General features: G+C 41.5%; 2 protein-coding genes across 2 annotated transcripts; one reads left to right on the top strand and one right to left on the bottom strand.

Annotated features, from left to right (window-relative positions):
* Positions 1 to 2,925: 2,925 nt before the first annotated feature.
* LOC139766810 (uncharacterized) lies at positions 2,926 to 4,779 on the top strand. The gene is made up of 3 exons (XM_071695730.1): positions 2,926 to 2,981; positions 3,108 to 3,145; positions 3,781 to 4,779. The coding sequence occupies exons 1-3, from the start codon at positions 2,942 to 2,944 to the stop codon at positions 4,432 to 4,434; spliced, it is 732 nt and encodes a 243-aa protein (XP_071551831.1). The 5' UTR covers positions 2,926 to 2,941; the 3' UTR covers positions 4,435 to 4,779.
* Positions 4,780 to 8,598: 3,819 nt separating this feature from the next.
* On the bottom strand, positions 8,599 to 10,664 carry LOC139766808 (uncharacterized). Its single transcript, XM_071695727.1, has 3 exons — positions 10,597 to 10,664; positions 9,554 to 9,600; positions 8,599 to 9,436 (listed from the first exon to the last, which is right to left on the bottom strand). The coding sequence occupies exons 1-3, from the start codon at positions 10,637 to 10,639 to the stop codon at positions 8,750 to 8,752; spliced, it is 777 nt and encodes a 258-aa protein (XP_071551828.1). The 5' UTR covers positions 10,640 to 10,664; the 3' UTR covers positions 8,599 to 8,749.
* Between the last annotated feature and the right edge of the window lie 12,537 nt (positions 10,665 to 23,201).

The raw sequence follows: 23,201 nt of genomic DNA, 5'->3' as shown, positions 1-23,201 counted from the left end.
CCAAGAAACTGAGGCTATCACTTCTGCTGGTCGTGTGTTAAAGGGACTTTCCCAACCAGACATGTGCAGCTGATGTTTGGATTAACAAAAGGCTTCCAATGATGTCGAAAACAGAAATCCATTCACTGAAAGAGGGCGATTTCTTGACACAAAGATTATGTAAAAACAAAAGTTTGACGAACAAATCCACAAAATGGTCATCAGACTGACGACATACTATTAATGATGTACAATACCTTGAGGGAGTACTTAAAGGCAACAGTCATTTAACACAGGAAAGAAAAAATACATACCTAAAAGGCTCGTAAAATTTGGAAAAAAAAATATGGAATGAAAAACTCTTTCAGTTACTTTTCTGGCATTCCCTTTCGTATTTTAGGTTTAAGATATACAGAGCAGGAAATCTGGCCTTAATATGGCCTACTCGTTTTAGTGGGATATTTGGTCTTACAGGGCTCAGCCTGCAACAGGTTACATCGAAGAGTGAAAAGTCTTTTCAAAGAACTTCTCTCTCTAAAAGAAACATTTCCCTGCTACTGGAGGAAGTACAACCTTGGATCCTTTCTTTGAAAGAGAACCTGGAGTAATTATAAATGAATGAACAAGAGAAGAAGGATATCAAAAAGAAAAACATGTTCAGTGTGGTAGCTTTGTAAGGTGTCTTTACTTCCTTAAAATTTGGGACAGACAAGTGTAAGTAATGGCCAAAATGTCAATGAAATATTCATACCTCAATGCGCTGCATAAAACGTTCTAATAGTTTGATATGACATACTTTATCAGAGAATAGGATGATGATTCTCCACTGAACAATATAAAAATCGCACTATGTATCTGTTTTCAAATAAGTTTTCGGTACATTTTGATTTTAAAAGTTTCCATGTCGAGTTACGGCTTGATGACATTTCGGACAAAAAAAAAAAATAATTTTTGGTTTTAAAACTGTAAACTGATGTTTCCAGGGTAAACTAATCCCAAGATTCTGAAAGTGAAGTAAAAAGTGTAGACCCTCTTACCACTGGAGACTTACAGGCTGTTATCAACATATCACAATGAAAATTTTTCCTAAAAAAGCATGTACTCACATTTATTCAGCAGTTCATATTTCAACTCTCATCATGTACAATATTGCTTACATAACTGATTTACGAGTACTTTCGACGATATTTTACCAAAAGACAGGGACTAATCTGTAGCGATCACCACAAGAAAATCTAGATTTAAGAAGAATGAATCGTGTGAGTTAAGAGTTAAGTATTATGTTCAAGACTGAATGCCAACAACCATACGTGTGAGTGATAAATGTAGCATAAATTGATTAAATAAGTGTTAGTCTTGACTTTGAACAACAGGAGTATGGTGATGAAACACAGATGTCGGATGTCACTGAGATAGAGCGACAGGGTCCGAGTCATTCATACATCACAACGCAACTTTATATATATATATATATATATATATATATATATATATATATATATATATATATATATATATATATATATATATATGAATGACATTTTTGTCCCGTTGTCCTTTCTCAGTCGAAAGGAGTGCGTCAGGTCAAGGAAACCTCTGAGCTCAGCCATGTACAGTATAACAGCGGTTTTTTGAACAAGAGAAAACTGGGTTTCTACACTACTGAATTCTAAACCCATTTTTGATACATCGCGTGTAACATATGCTTAGATTCATCCTGACATATAGAGAATACTTGCACTGTACATGATCCATAGTCATGACTCTGATTTCGTCAGAAATACTTAAATTTTAAGCGGTTCGGTCGCCGAGTCTGCCCACCTCTTGTGGTGTTCTCCCTATCCGCTTCCACCCTTAACCACACCGTGATAAACTTCACAAATCTCATCTTCTATACTTCTGAATGGCCACATCAACCCATCTTAACTGGCTTTCATATATGTCTTTGCGTTGACTTCCTCACCCTACACATTTTTTGTTTATTGATTTATAACAATCTTACTGCTTACTGATTTCTACCTTCTCTTTCTGGACCAATCTATACCCAAAAAGCTCTCACTTCGTATCATTTTACAGAACGAACTCCACCATGCAGGCAGATCTGCTTATTCTGCACAACTTTCTCCATTCACTTTTAATTTGCCACTAACTATTCTTCCCTGTATCGCTTTACCTCAGCTTTACCTTTCCAGAAGACAACTTTCATGCAACCTAACCTCCACAAGTTCGTTATTTCTCAGAATAAAAGCCCTGTGACGCAGCTCATATCTTTTTTCAAACTGTTGGTCGTAATGGTCTTGACTGCAGGTACACTCAATTACCCTCTACTGCACGCTTCATCAAAGCGAACTTATAATCTTCTTTGTTTCCAGATAGTCTTCTGTTTCCACTTCTAAGTTAAAGAATAACGTCTGCAAGGACCAATGGCGTAGCCTGTGTATCATTAAGGTTCCAGACTACCTCATCTGAACCCTACCTAAGTCTCATCTTACCCATATGTATCTGCCGTTTTTGTTTTATCCTCAGAACATTATTGTTCTAGTCCAACGATTTGCATTATGTGAAGCGTCGCCAGATTACTACTTGTGTCAGTGCATGAGGTCCATGTACGCTTGTGTACCTTAATGACTAGAATTCAGTTACCACACGCCCTTTGTCAAAATCCTGTTGTTCTTTAAACACCCACGTCCTTCATGCTATAGGCCAGGTGGACTTAAATCATCGCTGTTTGATAAATGATGTGGTAAATGTTGCTAAGGACATATATTCTCAATACAAACACTACTACTGAAATAATCTTATGGAACAACTGATTAATCTGGAAGTCCTCAAAAAACAGAAAGAAAATGGAATGACCAAGTGAGCTTCAACAATGTACGCTAGCCAGGCATGACTGGGCGGGGCTGTATATAAGGCAACTTTCCTAGTGAGGTGGACACACCGCGCTCTGTCTCCCGCCAACATGGGTTGCCTCAAGACCCTCGTCGCTATCCTCTGTTTGGGTAAGTTAAACAAGAAAAAAAAAATCTGAAAACCATTCTGACTACAGTCTCGTTAGTATGCCATTCTAATGCTTACTGACTGACTCAATATCATCTTCATCAAATATGTCCTTTTTTCTATTACAGGCGTGACTATCGCCGATGAAGTCCAGCAGTCAGTGCGAGTAAGTACATGAACAGGGTGACGGATGAGCGAGTGATGGGTACTAATTTCATAACTTCATAAACAAAGAAAAAATATCACCACTGTGATACTTGCATACTAAAACTACCACAAGTACTTGTACTTTTGACAAAGTGTTGGCACCTCTCAATTGAAAACCCTTATATCAAAATATCATTCATTAGAAATGATTTAGGTCAATCAAACATATCTTGATAAAGTTTATGTACGAAAGAAATAATAAGTTTACGAGGTTGCTCATTTTATGAGATGAGGCTGTTAAAAGTTTTTTAAAGTCGCTCTTGGGGCATCCAAGCTTTAATAATACAGAGACGCGAGCAAACTGCACAGAGCCAGGAAGTCGGAGGGAACCGAACGAGCTTTAGTCTTGGAGAACGGAACCTGGACGATCCTAGCAATCCATTCTTTTTCCATTTTCTGTAATGTCTAAATCAAACCTCACTTTGTAATTTCTCTTTCTTTGTTTGTTGTGATACGAGGAATCCATTAAATCATAATTGTCTAATCTTTTTACAGTTCTGTTCATGCAAATGTTATACTGCTCCTATATGAGAAACTTTTCTAAATACAATAGACTATGGTCATCACCATCATACGTCCTTCCTTAATCTACAGGAGAAGCGCGGACACGGCGGCAGCCAATATTCCGGGAGCTACACCAGTGGCGGCGCAGGCTACCACGTGGTAGGTGGTGGTGGCCACGGAGCCTTTGCATCCGAAGTCGCCAACCAGGCAGCTAATCAAGCTACCGCTGTTGCCGCTGGCCAATCGGCATCCGCTGCTGCCGCATATGGAGCTGCAGCTAGTAGAGCAGCTGCAGTTTCTTCAGCCGCAGCTCGGACAGCTCAGGCCGCAGCAGCAAGCAAACTCAATCAGGCTGCACAAATCACTCAGGCTGCTCAGGGAGCACAGGCCGCAGCCTTTCAGGAAGCCGCCAAGACCCAGCTAGCCACTGTCGCCGAAGAGGAAGCCATGAACACATACAATTTTGCCGTAGCGACGGCTAACGACATCGACGCCGCCCATGCAGAGGCTCAGGCGCTAGTTACCCAAACATACCAGGCGCTGCAACATGCCCGGGCGGTTCGTGCCTCTCAAGCATCCATGGCTTGGGAAGCTCAACAGGCAGCCAACTCCCTCAACCAGCAGCAGAATCTTTCAATCAACGATTTAAAATCAGCACAGGCAGCAGCTGCACAAGCTACGGCAGCATCGTCCAAGGCTCTGCACAAGGCCAAAGGTAGTAGCGGATTCGGCAACTATCACTAAAGGTGATCAACAGTATCGTTAAGGAGGAATGCACCAGAACCTTGCCAGAATGAATCTAGATAATTATCATGTACACTTGACCAACTGATGATGGATGTTTCATTTATTACCGGGCAGGTGTAGACGAGGTTATCACACAGACAGTCGTATAAAAAGTAAGAATTCTGGAAATAATTAGGATGAATGATATTCCTGTGAGTGTGTACTCTCCCTTTCCAAATGAATCAGTCACACTTCTGTCAAGTTTACGAACTGAATCATTCAAGTTTTTTGAGGTTCTGCTGTATTGGATATTCCAAGTGTCGAGCACTAGTTAAGTGAGTTCATATACCAATAAATATTAAGAAAAAATAGTCTTTCATATCGGACACAAGCACTTTATATAGTTCGACATCAGAAGTTTGGGTAACGGACATATCTAATATAATACTCTTCTCAGTATGGAATGCATTTTACGAATAAATAACCAGGATTTTACAATGAGGCGGCGGCCACCTTCCCGGTCCATCCACCAAAGCTTTTCATTTTTCATACTTCATCTAGAACAACAACAAAAAAGTCACGGGACTGCTCGTGGATAACAAACAAAAAAAAAAAAAAAATCTTGAAGTGTGCATCGGAAGCAAAGTAATCTGGTTCACGAAGGCTTGTCCTTGTGATCATAAGATCAATGAGGCCTTTTTTTCCAAAAAAGAAAGATATTATCGTATGATACGTCCTGCTGAAACAAAGCAATTAAACTCGAGTTCCCTCTCGTTTGTTTTCCTGATGAGTTAGTGCCTAGAACTGATATCCTAACAAGAAATTAATGTAAAATATTACGTTAGTTTTTCTGCGTATAACGTCGACCCCGGTATACCACATCGTTCCAATTCACTCTTTTCCTTGCACGCCTTTCACCCTTCTGTATGTTCAGGCCCCGATCGCTCAAAATCTTTTTCACTTCATCCTTCCACCACTAATTTGGTCTCCCGCTTCTCCTTCAAGCTACCTCTGACGCATATATCCTCTTTGTCAGTCTTTCCTCACTCATTCTCTCCATATGTCCAAACCATTTTAACGCACCATCTTCTCTCTCAATCACACTCTTTTTATTTCCACACATCTCTCTTACCCTTACTCGACCAAACCACCTCACACCACATATTGTCCTCAAACATCTCATTTCCAACACATCCACCGTCCTCCACATTCTTATCTATAACCCATGCCTCGCAACTATAAAATTGTTGGAACTACTATTCCTTCAAACATACCCATTTTTGCTCTCCGAGATAATGTTCTCTCTTTCTGCACATTTTTCATCGCTCCCAGAACCTTCGCCCCCTCCTACACCCTGACTCACTTTTTCTTCCGTGGTTCCATCCGCTGCTATGTCCTCTCCCAGATATCTAAAACATTTTACTTCTCCAATTTTTTTCCATTCAAAATTACATCCCCATTTACTTGTCCCTCAACCGTACTGAAACTAATAACTTTGCTCTTATTCACATTTACTCTCAACCTTCTCCTTTCTCACATTTTTCCAAACTCCGTCACAAACCTCTGCGGTTTCTCACACAAATCAGCCACTAGAGCTGTATTATCGGCGAACAACAACTGACTCACTGACCAGGCCCTCTCATCCACAACACACTGCATACTCGCTCCTCTCTCCAAAACTCTTGCATCTACCTCCCTAACCACCCCATCCATAAACAAATTAAACAATAATGGGGACATCACACACCCCTGCCACAGACCGACATTCACTGAGAGCTAATCACTCTCCCCTCTTCCTACTCGTACACATGCCTTACATCCTAGGTAAAAACTTTCACGGCTTCTTGCAACTTACCTCCACACCACATACACTTAATACCTTCCACAAAGCATCTCACAAAGCCTTCACCCTCTCAATCAATACCTTCCCATATGATTTCCCCTATGCCTTTGCACAATGGCACTATGCATGCATTCCGCTAATCCTCAGACACTTCACCATGGCCCATAAATACAATGAATATCCTTACCAACCAATCAACAACACAGTACCCCTTTTTTAATACATTCCACTGCAATACCATCCAAACCCGCCGCCTTGCCAGATTTCATCTTCCGCAAGGCTTTCACTATCTCTTCTCTCTTGACCAAACCATTCTCCCTGACCCTCTCACTTCGTACACCACCCCGACCAAAATACCCTATATCTTCCACTCTATCATCAAACACATTCAACAGACCTTCAAAATACTCACTCCATCTCCTTCTCCCTTCATCACTACCTGTTATCTCTTTTTATTCTCCCTAAAATTTAATGATACTCTCTCACGCCAACCCTCATTTGCCCTCTTTTTCAACTCTTGCATCTTTCTCTTGACCTCTTGCCACTTTCTTTAATACATCTCCCAGTCATTTGCACTACTTCAACGCAAATATCGTCCAAATGACTCTCTTCTGTCTTTCACTGACAACCTTAATTCGTCACTCCACCACTCGCTACCCTTTCTAATCTGCCCACCTGCCAACTTTCTCATGCCACATGCATCTTTTGCGCAAGCCATCACCACTTCCCTAAATACATCCCATTCCTTACCCACTCCCTCCATGTCATTTACTCTCACCTTTTGCCATTCTACACTCAACCTCTCCTGATAGTTCCTCACACAAGTCTCCTTTCCAAGCTCACTTACGCTTACCACTCTCTTCTCAACATTCTCTCTTCCTTCCTGAAAGCCTCTACAATTCTTCATCTTCGCCACCACAAGATAGTGATCAGACCAATCCAGCTGCCCCTCTCAGCACATTAACATCAAAATGTCTCTCTTTTACACGCCTATCAATTAACAGGTAATGTGGCCATTTTGTCTTTTCTTGGCGCTACCCCGCTGGAGGGGAAGGGGTGAAAGCTTTTTTCCTGTGTGGCGGGGTGTGGATAGAAATGGATGAATGTAGCAAGTATGAATATGTACATGTGTATATATGTATATGCCTGTGTATGTATATGTATGCATACGTCGAAATGTATATGTATGTATACGTTGAAATGTTTATGCATGTATACGTTAAAATGTATATGTATGTATATATGTGTGTGTATGGGCGTTCATGTATATATATGTGTATATGAGTGGTTGGGCCATTCTTCGTCTGTTTCTTTGCGTTACCTCGCTGACGAAGAAAAAACAGCGATTAAGTATAATATGAATGACATATATATATATATATATATATATATATATATATATATATATATATATATATATATATATATATATATATATATATATATATATATATATATATATATATATATATGGCGGACTGACGCACACACATAACATTAAACGATACATCACATTATCTTTTGTTGTTGACGGTATAGTGTTTGTCGTTATGTAATTCATATCATAATTTCAAAGCTAAAAGCAACTTACTTCATCACGAACCTTAGACACAACGCCATAAGACGCTCTTTATCATGTTAGAGGGGTTATATCCTGAAAGTTGGATTGTGTGGGTTAATCAATTTTTTCTTAAGTATAGATGGTTATGTGACAAAAAGGGTAAGGTAACTGACAATTTACATATTTCCTTGTTTGCAGTTATCAAATTATCATTAAACCAGGAACAATATCTATAGTGTCATCGAGGTCCCCTTTCTAAAGGAATCTGCAGCCTATGGCTGCGCTGCTTCCCGTGGCAGGAAAATGTAGATTCCATCAAAGATAAATTCTTTGAAGAAACTGTACTCCAAATGTTACAGCCTTGTGGTGCAACCCTACACTAAGCCCAGTAATACCTATACTCCCGTGCCTTGGTTATCAATACATACTGGCCATGGGCGTGACCTGGTACCGTGCTATGGGCACTGGTATCAGTTACAGAATGGTCATGTGAAAGACTTATTCTATTTCATTTCCAGGTGGAACTATGTGAGAAATACCGACTCGCATAATTCTTCATTTGTGTAATGTTGTATATATATTCCACATAGCTCAAATTCACTCCATGCTCTATGAACTTGGAATTATCATATCCGTCGTATTTATATATAAACAGGCTTAGTCGACAAGCCTCATGAAATATGTGTGAATTATCATATGAACTATACAATAAGTCGAATATTCAAGTAAAAGAAACATTGATCCAAACTTTTATTAAGAAATTTTTGGATTACTCTAAAAGTGGGAGAATTTTTCACAGTTCTGTATACAGTATTGATGTTCCACCTGGCCCCTGGTGACGACGACGGCTGTCTGCTTCTCGCCCACTCTACCTGCACCTGTTGGCAGAGGAGTGTCAGGTGGTGCTCGCCCCTGTTGTCTTAGTGCCCTCAGTGGTAGCCATGGCCGTATCCGCCGCCGTAGCCCCCGCCGGTGCCCTTGGCCTTAGCCAGAGCCTTGGCCGCTGCTCCCTGGGCTTGTGCTGCTGCTCCCTGTGCCGAGCGCAGGTCACTGATAACAACAACCTGCTGCTGTTGGAGGGAGTTGGCGGCCTGTTGAGCCTGCGCGGCCATGCTTGCCTGCACAGCCCGTACTGCTCTGGAAGCCTGCAGGGCTTGGAAAGCTTGAGCGACAACTGCCCTAGCCTCCTGCCGGGCGGCGGCCAAGTCGTTGGCTACCTTTAAGGCCAAGTTGTACGCGTTCTCTGCCGCCTGCTCGGCGGCGAAGGCTTGTCCAGAGAGTGAAGACTCTGCGAAGGCTGCGGCCTGCGCTCCCTGGGCAGCCTGTGTGATCTGTGCGGCCTGGGACTGCTTCTGGGCGGCTGCGGCCTTCGCTGTCTGCGCTGCAGCTGCTGCAACTGCAGCTGCCTGGTTAGCTGCGGCTCCCGCAGCTGCACCTGAAGCTCCCTGAAGACCTGCGGCAGCAGCACTAGCCTGAGCTGCAGCTTGATTGGCGATATCTGCAGAGCTGGCTCCGTGGCCGCCACCACCACCGCCACCAACGATCAGGTAGCCGCCACCACCGTAGCCGACGCCACCATGGCCGCCAGTGAAGGGTCGATTAAATCCTCGTTTTTCCTGATGGCGGCCATAATATAATATCAAAATGATATCAGCCTCTTTATCTTATGGTTATCTCTCGTACATGAGATATTTCAATATAATCATTTGGAGTGAGTAGTTGGTGCGACTTACCCTGGGAGTTTCCTCAATTTCCTTATCAGAGGAGCTGACGGCCATGCCTGGTAGGATGGGGAAGAGAATATGGCCATTAACACAACCGCCTTTACAAAAGAAACCAGGTAATGTTTCGTCCTCAGACGCATTTTCCTATGAAGAAGGAATGATTCCAGTAACGCGAAGTCTTGGAGTGACTCTGATTACTCGTATGTAAACCTAAATCCTCAACTGCATATCCTGTATTCATCCTAGAGCTGTTGTTGAAGACATCCATAAGCCATCGTTCAATGGATCCGACATCCCCGCATCTCAGGGGTCTGCCGCATCGTTCTTTTAAAAGTGACAAGAATCAAACTTCTTTTTATGGTAAGGCTTAGCCTTGAATGGGGGGAGAAAAAGGGGAGGGGCAACCACCGGGAAATATGTCCCTAGAGTTTTATGAATGGGGAAAGGGTGGGAAACGCAGAGGGGGAAAAAATAACGTTAAAATAAGTGTAAGTAAAGACATACAGCAAATGTAAGGAAAAGATATCAACTTCAGCCCGGAAGCTTAGTATCGGCGAGACAGAATAAAGTAAGACTAGCAGTCCTGAAAATTATGGTTCGATACCTCTACGAACGACCTGTCTCATAAATTAGCAATTTTGATCAAATTACGATAATAGCAAACGCAAACAAGCAAGATCTACAAGCAAGATCTTCTGTGGCTTATCTGAAGATTTTTTATCGCTCTAACAGGATCTAGAAATCAGACTCTTCGAAATTCAACAGGTTCACTGAATTACAGATTGCCTTACAATTGTTCGAGGGAGTGAACCTGAAATAATAGTTTCTTTTGACCTCAAACCTAGTTCTCTGTCGGAAATGTAGATATTTTTTATTTCTATGAAAATCTTATATATATAATATCACCATGAGAAATGTGGATAATATATATATATATATATATATATATATATATATATATATATATATATATATATATATATATATATATATATATATATATATATATATATATATATATTCCCAAACAAAATCACAAGATGAACTCGTACCGAAAGCGAGGCAGAGGGCGAGAAGAGAGAGGGTTGCGCGCATCTTGACTGTGGGAGTAGGCGAGGAGACTGCTGTCTCAGCCGTGGCCTTCCGCCTTTTATACCCACCTTTCCTTTACCGTCGACGCGCGCATGCAGCTCACAGCCTAGTATCAATGAGACAGCAACACCTTGTAATGATGTCTCGTCCTGTAACACTTTATGGAAATGGGTAAATGAGGCCGTGCTACCCTACAAGCAATCGCAATATGTTCTGTGCCTCGTTTTCTACGATGTTTTGCCAACACACGGGATGATATATGAGCCGCGACTCAGGGTATGAGCGTCAATATGTATTATAATCATAAAAGACTCAAGGAAATATTCCAAGGAATATTTAAAGGCAACTGATGACCTCGAGGGCGATGATACAGGTGACACAACAGTTGATTTGTATTAATGTTTTTAAAGGTTTCATCTCAGTCCCTGCGAAATATGACTAATACAATGTGTATTGATTAAGATTTAGACCCCTTGAGACGAAATATCCATCCATCAGATGCCACACTCCCCAAACACAATTCACACTCTACCGGCTACGCCCTGGACATCATTCATTTCTGCAACACCATAAACATCGTTGCAACATATCTAAAGACCCTTTATGCCAATAAAGCAATCATTAGAACGAGGAACTGAGCACTCACTGCTCATTTGCCCTCGCATCACCACTTCACTAAGACCTATGGTCCCGACCGGCTCCTGGATGCTGCAGGAGCCTCATATAGTATATGTACTTCATTATTATCATGATATAACCCTAGAAACACTCTCTGAAGATGCTTCTGCAGCTTCAAAGCTACTTCCAGTACCAGTGAAATGTGGACTCCTTTAGTATGAAAAGTTCTTTGCCGAGATGGTGCTCCAGTCACCAAAGGTGATTATATAACCCTTGGGATTTAACCTCGAGCGGGTAGAGTCCAGTAATATATATATATATATATGCAAACGCGGGAAATGGCGAATAGTATGAAAAAAAAAAAAAAAAAAAAAAAAAATATATATATATATATATATATATATATATATATATATATATATATATATATATATATATATATATATATATATTTTATATATATATATTTTATTTTGCTTTGTCGCTGTCTCCCGCGTTTGCGAGGTAGCGCAAGGAAACAGACGAAAGAAATGGCCAAACCCACCCCCATACACATGTATATACACACACGTCCATATACGCAAATATACATACCTATACATCTCAATGTACACATATATATACACACACAGACACATACATATATACCCATGCACACAATTCACACTTTCTGCCTTTATTCATTTCCATTGCCACCTCGCCACACATGGAATATATATATATATATGTGTCTGTGTGTGTGTGTGTGTGTGTGTGTGTGTGTGTGTGTGTGTGTGTGTGTGTGTGTGTATTATACGTTATCGCTGTCTCCCTCGTTAGCGAGGTAGCGCAAGGAAAGACAGAGAGTGGCCCAACCCACTCACATACACACGTATATACATAAACGCCCACACACGCACATATACATACCTATACATTTCAACGTATACATAGATATACATACACAGACATATATTTCATCCCTGGGGATAGGGGAGAAAGAATACTTCCCACGTATTCCCTGCGTGTCGTAGAAGGCGACTAAAAGGAAAGGGAGCGGGGGGCTGGAAATCCTCCCCTCTCGTTTTTTTTTTTAATTTTCCAAAAGAAGGAACAGAGAAGGGGGCCAGGTGAGAATATTCCCTCAAAGGCCCAGTCCCCTGTTCCTAACGCTACCTCGCTATCGCGGGAAATGGCGAATAGTATGAAAAAAAAAAAAAAAAAATATATATATATATATATATATATATATATATATATATATATATATATATATATATATATATATATATATATATATATATATATATATATATATATATATATATATATGGCGGTGGGAATGGATGAAGTTAGCATGTATGAGTATGTACATGTGTGTGTGTATATATATATATATATATATATATATATATATATATATATATATATATATATACATGCTAACTTCATCCATTCCCACCCCCACCCCGCCACACATGAAATGGCACCCCCCTCCCCCAGCGTGCGCGCGAGGTACCGCTAGGAAAAGACAACAAAGGCCATATTTGTTCACACTCAGTCTGTAGCCGTCATGTGTAATAAATCGAAACCACAGATCCCTTCCCACATCCAGGCCCCATAATACTTTCCATGGTCTATCCCAGACGCTTCACATGCCCTGGTTCAATCCACTGACAGCACGTCGACCCCGGTATACCACAACCTTCCAATTCACTCTATTCCTTACACGCCTTTCACCCTCCTGCATGTTCAGACCCCGATCGCTCAGAATCTTTTTCACTCCATCCTTCCACCTCCACTCGTTCCCTCCACCTCTGACACATATATCCTCTTTGTCAACCATTCCTCACTCATTCTCTCCATGTGACCAAACCATTTTAATACACCCTCTTCTGCTCTCTCAACCAAACACTTGTTATTACCACACATCTCTCTTACCCTTTCATTACTTACTCGATCAAACTACCTCAAACATCTCATTTCCAACACATCCACCCTCCTCCGCACAACCCTATCTATAGCCCATGACCCACAACTATATAATATTGTTGGAACCCCTATTCCTTCAAGCATACCCATTTTTGCTTTCCGAGATATCGTTCTCGCCTTCCACACATTCTTCAACGCTCCCAGAACCTTCGCGTCCTCCCCCACTCTGTGACTTACTTCCGCTTCCATGGTTCCATCTGCTGCCAAATCCACTCCCAGATGTCTAAAACATTTCACTTCCTCCAATTTCTCTCCATTCAAAATTACCCCCCAATTTACTTGTCCCTCAACCCTACTGAGCCTAATAACCTTGCTCTTATTCATATTCACTCTCAGCTTTCTTCTTTCACACACTTTACCAAACTCAGTCACCAACTTCTGCAGATTCCCACCCAAATCAGCCACCAGCGCTATATCATCAGCGAACAACAACTGACTCACTTCCCAAGAACTTTCATCACAACAGACTGCATACTTGCCCCTCTTTCCAAAACTTTTGCATTCACCTCCCTAAAAACCCGTCCATAAACAAATTAAACAATCATGGAGACATGCACCCCTGCCGCAAACCGACATTCACTGAGAACCAATCACTTTCCTCTCTCCCTACACGCACACATGCCTTACATCCTCGATAAAAACTTTTCACTTCTAGCAACTTGCCTCCCACACCATATACTCTTAATATTTTCCACAGAGCATCTCTATCAACTCTATCATATATCTCCAGATCCATAAATGCTACATACAGAACCACTTGTTTTTCTAAGTATCTCTCACATACATTCTTCAAAGCAAACGCCTGATCCACACATCCTCTACCGCTTCTGAAACCACACTGCTCTTCCCCAATCTGATGCTCTGTACGTGCCTTCACCCTCTCAATCAATACCCCTCACATATAATTTCCCAGGAAAACTCAACAAACTTATACCTCTGTAATTTGAACACCCAACTTTATCCCCTTTGCCTCTGTACAATGGCACTATACATGCATTCCGCCAATTCTCAGGCACTTCACCATGAACCATACATACATTGACTATCCTCACTAATCAGTCAACAACACAGTCACCCAATTTTCAATAAATTCCATTGCAATACCGTCCAAACCCCCCGCCTTGCCTGCTTTCATCTTCTGCAAAGCTTTCACTACCTCTTCTCTGTTCAAAAATCATTCCCTCTCACTTCGCACACCACTCGACCAAAACACCCTATATCTGCCACTCTATCATCAAACACATTCAACAAACCTTCAAAATATGTATTTACATCCTTCCAAAACATCTTTTTATTTACCCTAAAATCTAACGACACTCTCACCCCAACTCTCATTTCCCTCTTTTTCACCTCTTGCACCTTTCTCTTGACCCCTTGCCTCTTTCTTTTATACATCTCTCAGTTACTTGCACTATTATTTCCCTGCAAAAATCGTCCAAATGCCTCTCTTTTCTCTTTCATTAACAATCTTACTTCTTCATCATAAAACTCACTACTCTTTCTCTGCCCACCTCCCACCTTTCTCATGCCACAAGCATCTTTTGCTCAATCCATTACTGCTTCCCTAAATACATCCCATTCCTCCCCCACTCCCCTTAGGTCATTTGCTCACACCTTTTTCCTTTCTGCACTCAATCTCTCCAAGTACTTCCTCACATAGGTCTCCTTTCCAAACTCACTTACTCTCACCACTCTCTTCACCCCAACATTCTCTCTTCTTTTCTGAAAACCTCCATATATCTTCACCTTCGCCTCCACAAGATAATGATCAGACATCCCTCCAGTTGCCACTCTCAGCACATTAACATCCAAAAGTCTCTCTTTCACACGCCTATCAATCAACACGTAATCCAATACCGATCTCTGGCCATCTCTCCTACTTACATACGTATACTTAGGTATGTCTCTCTTTTTAAACCAGGTATTCTCAATCACAAGTCCTTTTTCAGCACACAAATCTACAAGCTCTTCACCATTTCCATTTACAACACTCAACACCCTATATATACCAGTTATACCCTCAACTGCCACATTACTCACCGTTGCATTCAAATCACCCATCACTATAACCCGGTCTCGTGCATCAAAGCTGCTAACACCCTCACTCAGCTGCTCCCAAAATGCCTCTCATGATCTTTCTTCTCATGACCAGGTGCATAGGCACCAATAATCACCCATCTCTCTCCATCCACTTTCAGTTTATACCCATATCAATCTAGAGTTTACTTTCTTAAAATATATCAGATACTCCCACAACTCCTGCTTCAGGAGTAGCGCTACTCCTTCCTTTGCTCTTGTCCTCTCACCAACCCCTGACTATACTCCCAAGACATTCCCAAGCCACTCTTCCCCTTTACCCTTGAGCTTCGTTTCACTCAGAGCCAAAACATCCAAGTTCCTTTCCTCAAACATACTACCTATCTCTCCTTTATTCTCTTCTTGGTTACATCCACACACATTTAGACACCCCAATCTGAGTATTCGAGGAGGATGAGCACTCCCCGCATGTCTCCTTTTTCTGTTTCCCCTTTTAGAAAGTTAAAATACAAGGAGGGGATGGATTCCAGCACCCCGCTCCCGTCCCCTTTAGTAGCCTTCTACGACACGTAAGGAATGCGTGGGAAGTATTCTTTCTCCCCTATCCCCAGGGATATATATATATATATATATATATATATATATATATATATATATATATATATATATATATATATATATATATATATATATATATATATATATATTTTTTTTTTTTTTTTTTTTTTTTTTATACTTTGTCGCTGTCTCCCGCGTTTGCGAGGTAGCGCAAGGAAACAGACGAAAGAAATGGCCCAACCCCCCCCCCCCCCATACACATGTACATACACACGTCCACACACGCAAATATACATACCTACACAGCTTTCCATGGTTTACCCCAGACGCTTCACATGCCTTGATTCAATCCACTGACAGCACGTCAAACCCTGTATACCACATCGCTCCAATTCACTCTATTCCTTGCCCTCCTTTCACCCTCCTGCATGTTCAGGCCCCGATCACACAAAATCTTTTTCACTCCATCTTTCCACCTCCAATTTGGTCTCCCTCTTCTCCTCGTTCCCTCCACCTCCGACACATATATCCTCTTGGTCAATCTTTCCTCACTCATTCTCTCCATGTGCCCAAACCATTTCAAAACACCCTCTTCTGCTCTCTCAACCACGCTCTTTTTATTTCCACACATCTCTCTTACCCTTACGTTACTTACTCGATCAAACCACCTCACACCACACATTGTCCTCAAACATCTCATTTCCAGCACATCCATCCTCCTGCGCACAACTCTATCCATAGCCCACGCCTCGCAACCATATAAAAGCAAATTTTCCTAGAACATACAAACTCCAACAGCCAGGCTCGAACCCTGAACCCCTGCGTGGCAGGCGGGAGTGCTACTGCTAGTCTATGATCGCCACTAATAGGGTAATGATTGTTCGAGTAATATATAATCGAATACATTTCGTCTCACGTTGGTGAGCAAAGGGGTCGACACTGGTCAAATCCCATCAGGCTCACACAACCAGCAGATAGCAATTTACAGAACCTAACTGTACAACATGGAGGTATATACCTGCTACGCTGGGGTCCCGGGTTCGAGCATGGCTGTTTATATATATATATATATATATATATATATATATATATATATATATATATATATATATATATATATATATATATATATATATATGTATTCGCCATCTCCCGCATCAGCGAGGTAGCGTTAAGAACAGAGGAATGGGCCTTTGAGGGAATATCCTCACCTGGCCCCCTTCTTTGTTGCTTCTTTTAGAAAAAAGAAAAAAAAAAACGAGAGGGGAGGATTTCCGGCCACCCGCTCCCTCCCCTTTTAGTCGCCTTCTACGACACGCAGGGAATACGTGGGAATTATTCTCTCTCCCCTATCCCTAGGGATGATATATATACAATTCCTATGAGTCTACCGAGAAAATGAAACACGATAAGTTCCCAAGTGCACTTTCGTGTAATAATCACATCATCAGGGGGGAGACACAAGAGAGAAATATAAGTCAGCTGATATACAACGAAGAGACGTAGCTAGTACGCCATTTGGTAAACATATATATATATATATATATATATATATTATATATATATATATATATATATATATATATATATATATATATATATATATATATATATATATATATATCACATTTTCAAAATCCTATAAGTTGGAAATTCTTTTTAACACGGCAAAACACTGTCTTCCTATGAAACTGTCGTTTTGTAGCCATCCTTGTTTGCCAGAATGTCCTACACGGCCTTCAGGCCCCACATAGTTCATGATAAGTTCCACCCACACATAAAACATCATGAAAGCGCAGTTTCTATATAAACGATGCCTATCACTGTATCAGTTAAAACCCTCGTTAGCTGACGTATTCATGCACTGTGACGTAAGAAAGTTCAAACCATGATTGTTAGTTACCCATTATAGATCAGTTACACAAGTACTTGGTCATTAAGTTCCAAAGATATATCTATGCAGCCCAGAAAACTATTTCATGGGACTCATGCAAGTACGAGGGTGCGCTACAAGCAGGAACAAAGCTAGGTGGACTCCTCTGGGGAGGAATCCTTGAAAACGGCCTACTACTTTCAATCCGCTAAAGACTACACGTCTTCGAAGTGTAGCCACTTGCAAGCAGAAATCCAGTAATACACACACACACACACACACACATCCCAGGTGTTCTACCTGCTTTTGGAGATAGTCGATAAATGGGAAGCTGGCTTAGGCTGTGTGTGTGTGTGTGTGTGTGTGTGTGTGTGTGTGTGTGTGTGTGTGTGTGTGTAAGTGTGTGTGTGTGTGTGTGTGTCAGTATACACTGAGGAGTAAAGCCATTGTATATACGTATATACAAGGTTAACGGACGAAGCAACAGCTTCGTGATGTTTAAAATTTGAAAAAAAGAAGGGAAAAATTAACAATTAGAAATATCAGTAAACATTCCGTTTTAGCACATCAATTTCACCATGCTACTGTTTCTCCATTCAGAAATGATGCACACGACCATAGCATGGAAGAGAAAGAAAATGAGTATCAAAGTGAGGAGGGAAGAGAAAGTGAGTACTGCAAAGTGACATCATCAGCGTAAGAGTGAACAGGATTTATAAGAAAGAGAGTAGACGAGAGTTCAGAGCCCAGGGGGACACCACTGTTGATTAGATAAGACGAAGGAGTCGCTCCATCGACTGTTACTGTAACTGTGGGGAAGCTGTGTAGTAGACAGCAGATTGAGGCAGAAAAGCAAAGAAAAGAAGGCAGTTCGGATGGCAAAGATTTATGCCACACCCTTTAAGATGTCGAGAGCCACGACAATAGATCCATCAAAATCCACGAGAGATGAGGACCAGAGTTGAGTCGCACAGGAGAGATCACTAATGGACCTAGCAACGTGAAAGCCGCACTGGCGATCAAAAAAGACGGTAATGAGATTCAAAGTGTTTGAAGAAGTGAAATCTTAGGTGGCTTTAAAAATGCACTGGAGATTGTGGAAGTGAGAGCAACGAAGGCATATTTCCAAAAAGGTGTAAAACTTGGTGTTTCTAGACATAATATATTCAAGCAAGGGCTGGAGATTGCTCGGAGGAACATTCCCTCAGATTCGAAATGGTATTCCCTTCAAGGTCATACGCCTTGACTACTTTCAGATGGAAAGCAAGTCAACCGACCAAGCACGAGGAAAAAATAGGCGAGTGCATAGGTGCAGTGGAAGGATACGGGGGAGGAGGGAAAAACAAATTATCAAGCAAAGCAGAATTAGAGAGGAATAATGTACCAAAAAGTACTGATGCACTTCATGTGAATTCGAACCTATGGGCTCGGAAGTGGGCGGCCCATGAATGCCACGAACAGCTACTCTGATCACTCTACCACTTCGTTAAATCAACACGGTAAGAGTAAGTGAGCTTGGAAAGGAGACTTGTGAGGAAGTTCCAGGAGAGATTGAGCGCAGAATGGAAAAAGGTGAGAGTAAATGACGTTAGGTGAGTGGAGGAGGAATTCGATGTATTTAGGGAAGCAGTGATGGCTTGCATAAATGATGCCTGTAGCATGAGAAGGGTAGTGAGTGGTGGGATGAAGAAGGAAGATTGTTAGTGAGGGAGATGAGAGAGAGGCATTTGGACAATTTTTGCAGGGAAATAGTGCAAATGACTGGGAGATATATAAAAGATAGAAGAAGGAGGTCAAGAGAAAGGTGCAAGAGGTAAAAAAGACGGCAAATGAGAGTTAGGGTGAGAGAGTATCACAAAATTTTAATAAAAAGATGTTTTGGAAGGAGGTAAATAAAGTGCGTAATACAAGAGAACAAATGGGATCATCGGTGAAGGGGGCTAATGGAGAGGTAATAGCAAGTAGTGATGAAGTGAGAAGATGCAGTGAGTATTTTTTTGGTGAATGTGTATGATGATAGAGTGGCAGATATAGGGTGCTTTGGTCGAGGTGATGTGCGATGTGAGAGGGTCAGGCAGAATGGTTTGGTAAACAGAGGAGAGGTAGTGAAGGCTTTGCGGAAGAAGAAAGCCAGCAAGGCGGCGAGTTTGGATGGTATTGCAGTGGAATTTATTAAAAAAAAAAAAAAAAAGAGGGGGTGACTGTGTTGTTGACTGGTTGGTGAGGTGAAGTGCCTGAGGATTGGCGGAATGCATGCATAGTGCCATTATACAAAGGCAAAGGGGACAAAGGTGAGCGTTCAAATTACAAAGGTATAGGTTTGTTGAGTATTCCTGGAAAATTATATGGGAGGGCATTGACTGAGAGGGTGAAGGCATGTACAGAGCATCAGATTGGGGAAGAGCAGGGTGGTTTCAGAAGTGGTAGAGGATGTGTGGATCAGGTGTTTACCCTGAAGGATGTATGTGACAAATACTTAGAATAACAGATGGATTTGTATGTATCATTTATGGATCTGGAGAAGGCATGTGATAGAGTTGATAAAGATGCTCTGTGGAAGGTATTAAGAGTATATGGTGGGAGCGGTAAGTTGCTAGATGCAGTAATAAGTTTTTATCGAGTTTATAATGCATGTGTACGAGTAGGAAGAGAGGAAAGTCATTGGTTCCCAGTGAATGTCGGTTTGCGGCAGGGTAGCGTGATGACTCTATGGTTGTTTATTTGTTTACGCAAGAGTTTTGGAGAGGGGGGCAAGTATGCAGTCTATTGTGGGGATGAGAGGGGATGGGAAGCGAGTCAGTGTTGTTCGCTGATGATACAGCGCTGGTGGCTCATTCGGGTGAGGAACTGCAGAAGTTGGTGACTGAGATTGGTAAATTGTGTGACAGAAGAAAGCTGAGAGTAAATGTGAATAAGAGCAAGGTTATTATGTTCAGTCGGGCTGAGAGACAAGCTAATTGGGAGGTAAGTTTGAATGGAGAAAAACTGGAGGAAGTGAAATGTTTTAGATATCAAGGAGTGGATTTAGCAGCGGATGGAACCATGGAAGCGAAAGTGAGTCACAGGGTGGGGAAGGGGGCGAAGGTTCTGGGAGCGTTGAAGAATGTGTGGAAGGCAAGAACGTTATCTCGGAGAGCAAAAATGGGTATGTTCGAAGGAATAGTGGTTCCTACAATGTTATATGGTCGCGAGGCACGGGCTATAGATAAGGTTGTGCGGAGGAGAGTGGATGTGTTAGAAATGAAATGTTTGAGGACAATATGTAGTGTGAGGTGGTTTGATCGCGTAAGTAATGAAAGGGTAAGAGATGTGTGGTAATTAAAAGTGTGGTTGAGAGAGCAAAAGAGGGTGTACTGAAATGGTTTGGTCACATGGAGAGACTGAGAAAAGATTGACAAAGAGGATATATGTGTCATGTGGAGGGAAGGAGAAGTGGGAGAGCATATTGGAGGTGGAAGGATGGAGTGAAAAAGATTTTGAGCGATCGGGGCCTGAACATACAGGAGGGTGAAAGACGTGCAGGGAATAGAGTGAAATGGAAGGATGTGGTATACCGGGGTCGTCGTACTGTCAATGGATTGAACCAGGGCATGTGGAACGTCTGGGGTAAAAGCATGGAAAGTTGTGGGGCCTAGATGTGGAAAGGGAGCTGAGGTTTCGGTGTATTACACATGACAGCTAGAGACTGAGTGTGAACGAATTTGGTCTTTGTTGTCTTTTCCTATCGCGCGCGGGTGGAGGGGGGTACCATTTCATTTGTGGCGGGGTGGCAACGAGAATGGATGAAGGCAGCAAGTATGAGTATGTATATGTGTATATATGTATATGTCTGTGTATGTATATGTACATATACGTTGAAATGTATAGGTATGTATATGTGCGTGTGTGGGCATTTATGTATATACACGTGTATGTGGATGGGTTGGGCCGTTCTTTCGTCTGTTTCCTTGTGCTACCTCGCTAACGCAGGAGAAAGCGACAAAGCATAATAAATGATTAATATATATATATATATATATATATATATATATATATATATATATATATATATATATATATATATATATTTTTTTTTTTTTTTTTTTTTTTTTATACTTTGTCGCTGTCTCCCGCGTTTGCGAGGTAGCGCAAGGAAACAGACGAAAGAAATGGCCCAACCCCCCCCCCCCCCATACACATGTATATACATACGTCCACACACGCAAATATACATACCTACACAGCTTTCCATGGTTTACCCCAGACGCTTCACATGCCTTGATTCAATCCACTGACAGCACGTCAACCCCGGTATACCACATCGCTCCAATTCACTCTATTCCTTGCCCTCCTTTCACCCTCCTGCATGTTCAGGCCCCGATCACACAAAATCTTTTTCACTCCATCTTTCCACCTCCAATTTGGTCTCCCTCTTCTCCTCGTTCCCTCCACCTCCGACACATATATCCTCTTGGTCAATCTTTCCTCACTCATTCTCTCCATGTGCCCAAACCACTTCAAAACACCCTCTTCTGCTCTCTCAACCACGCTCTTTTTATTTCCACACATCTCTCTTACCCTTACGTTACTCACTCGATCAAACCACCTCACACCACACATTGTCCTCAAACATCTCATTTCCAGCACATCCATCCTCCTGCGCACAACTCTATCCATAGCCCACGCCTCGCAACCATACAACATTGTTGGAACCACTATTCCTTCAAACATACCTCTCGCTCACATGAGGGGGTTGTTATTTCATGTGTGGCGGGATGGCGATGGGAATGAGTAAAAGCAGACAGTATGAATTGTGTGCATGCCTGTGTGTGTATATATATGTATACTTTGAGATGTATAGGTATGTATATTTGCGTGTGTGGACGTGTATGTACATACATGTGTATGCGGGTGGGTTGGGCCATTCTTCCGTCTGTTTCCTTGAGCTACCTCGCTAACGCGGGAGACAGCGACAAAGCAAATAAATATATAAAATATATATATATATATATATATATATATATATATATATATATATATATATATATATATATATATATATATATATATATATATAATTCATTTTTTCGGTAAATGCCAGTTATTATATCTCATGTTGACCCCAGTGAAAATGACCCGCGGTTCACTCCAGAAGTTTGGACTGGACTTGGCTCAGATTACGGACGCTCGTGGAGTATGGATACAATAGCAGCCAAGACTCCATTTGTACCGATGAAAAAGGAAACCCAGACGTTAAAGAAACATGTAAACATTGGAGCTTGGTGCTTATTTGGTTCAGTAGGTGCAACCAGGGGATAGTTTTTGATACCGACTCACACCTGCATTTATAAGATATGTTTGTGAAACAACGGAAAATGTTTGATCAACGGTAGCAAACATTTTGGCAGCTTTTATTATCAATCGATCAGCTCTCCACAATGTTTGACTGTCCGTATCAAATACATTACGAAACTGATGAAAAAAAATAATTGTATTGCTTTGGGAACAAGCCTGATAAGATGGTGGCGT

The sequence above is a fragment of the Panulirus ornatus genome, chromosome 58, assembly GCF_036320965.1.
Source record: "Panulirus ornatus isolate Po-2019 chromosome 58, ASM3632096v1, whole genome shotgun sequence".
NCBI lineage: Eukaryota > Metazoa > Arthropoda > Malacostraca > Decapoda > Palinuridae > Panulirus > Panulirus ornatus.
The sequence above is the reverse complement of the archived record's forward strand: the minus strand, read 5'-3'. Positions and strand labels throughout refer to the sequence as shown.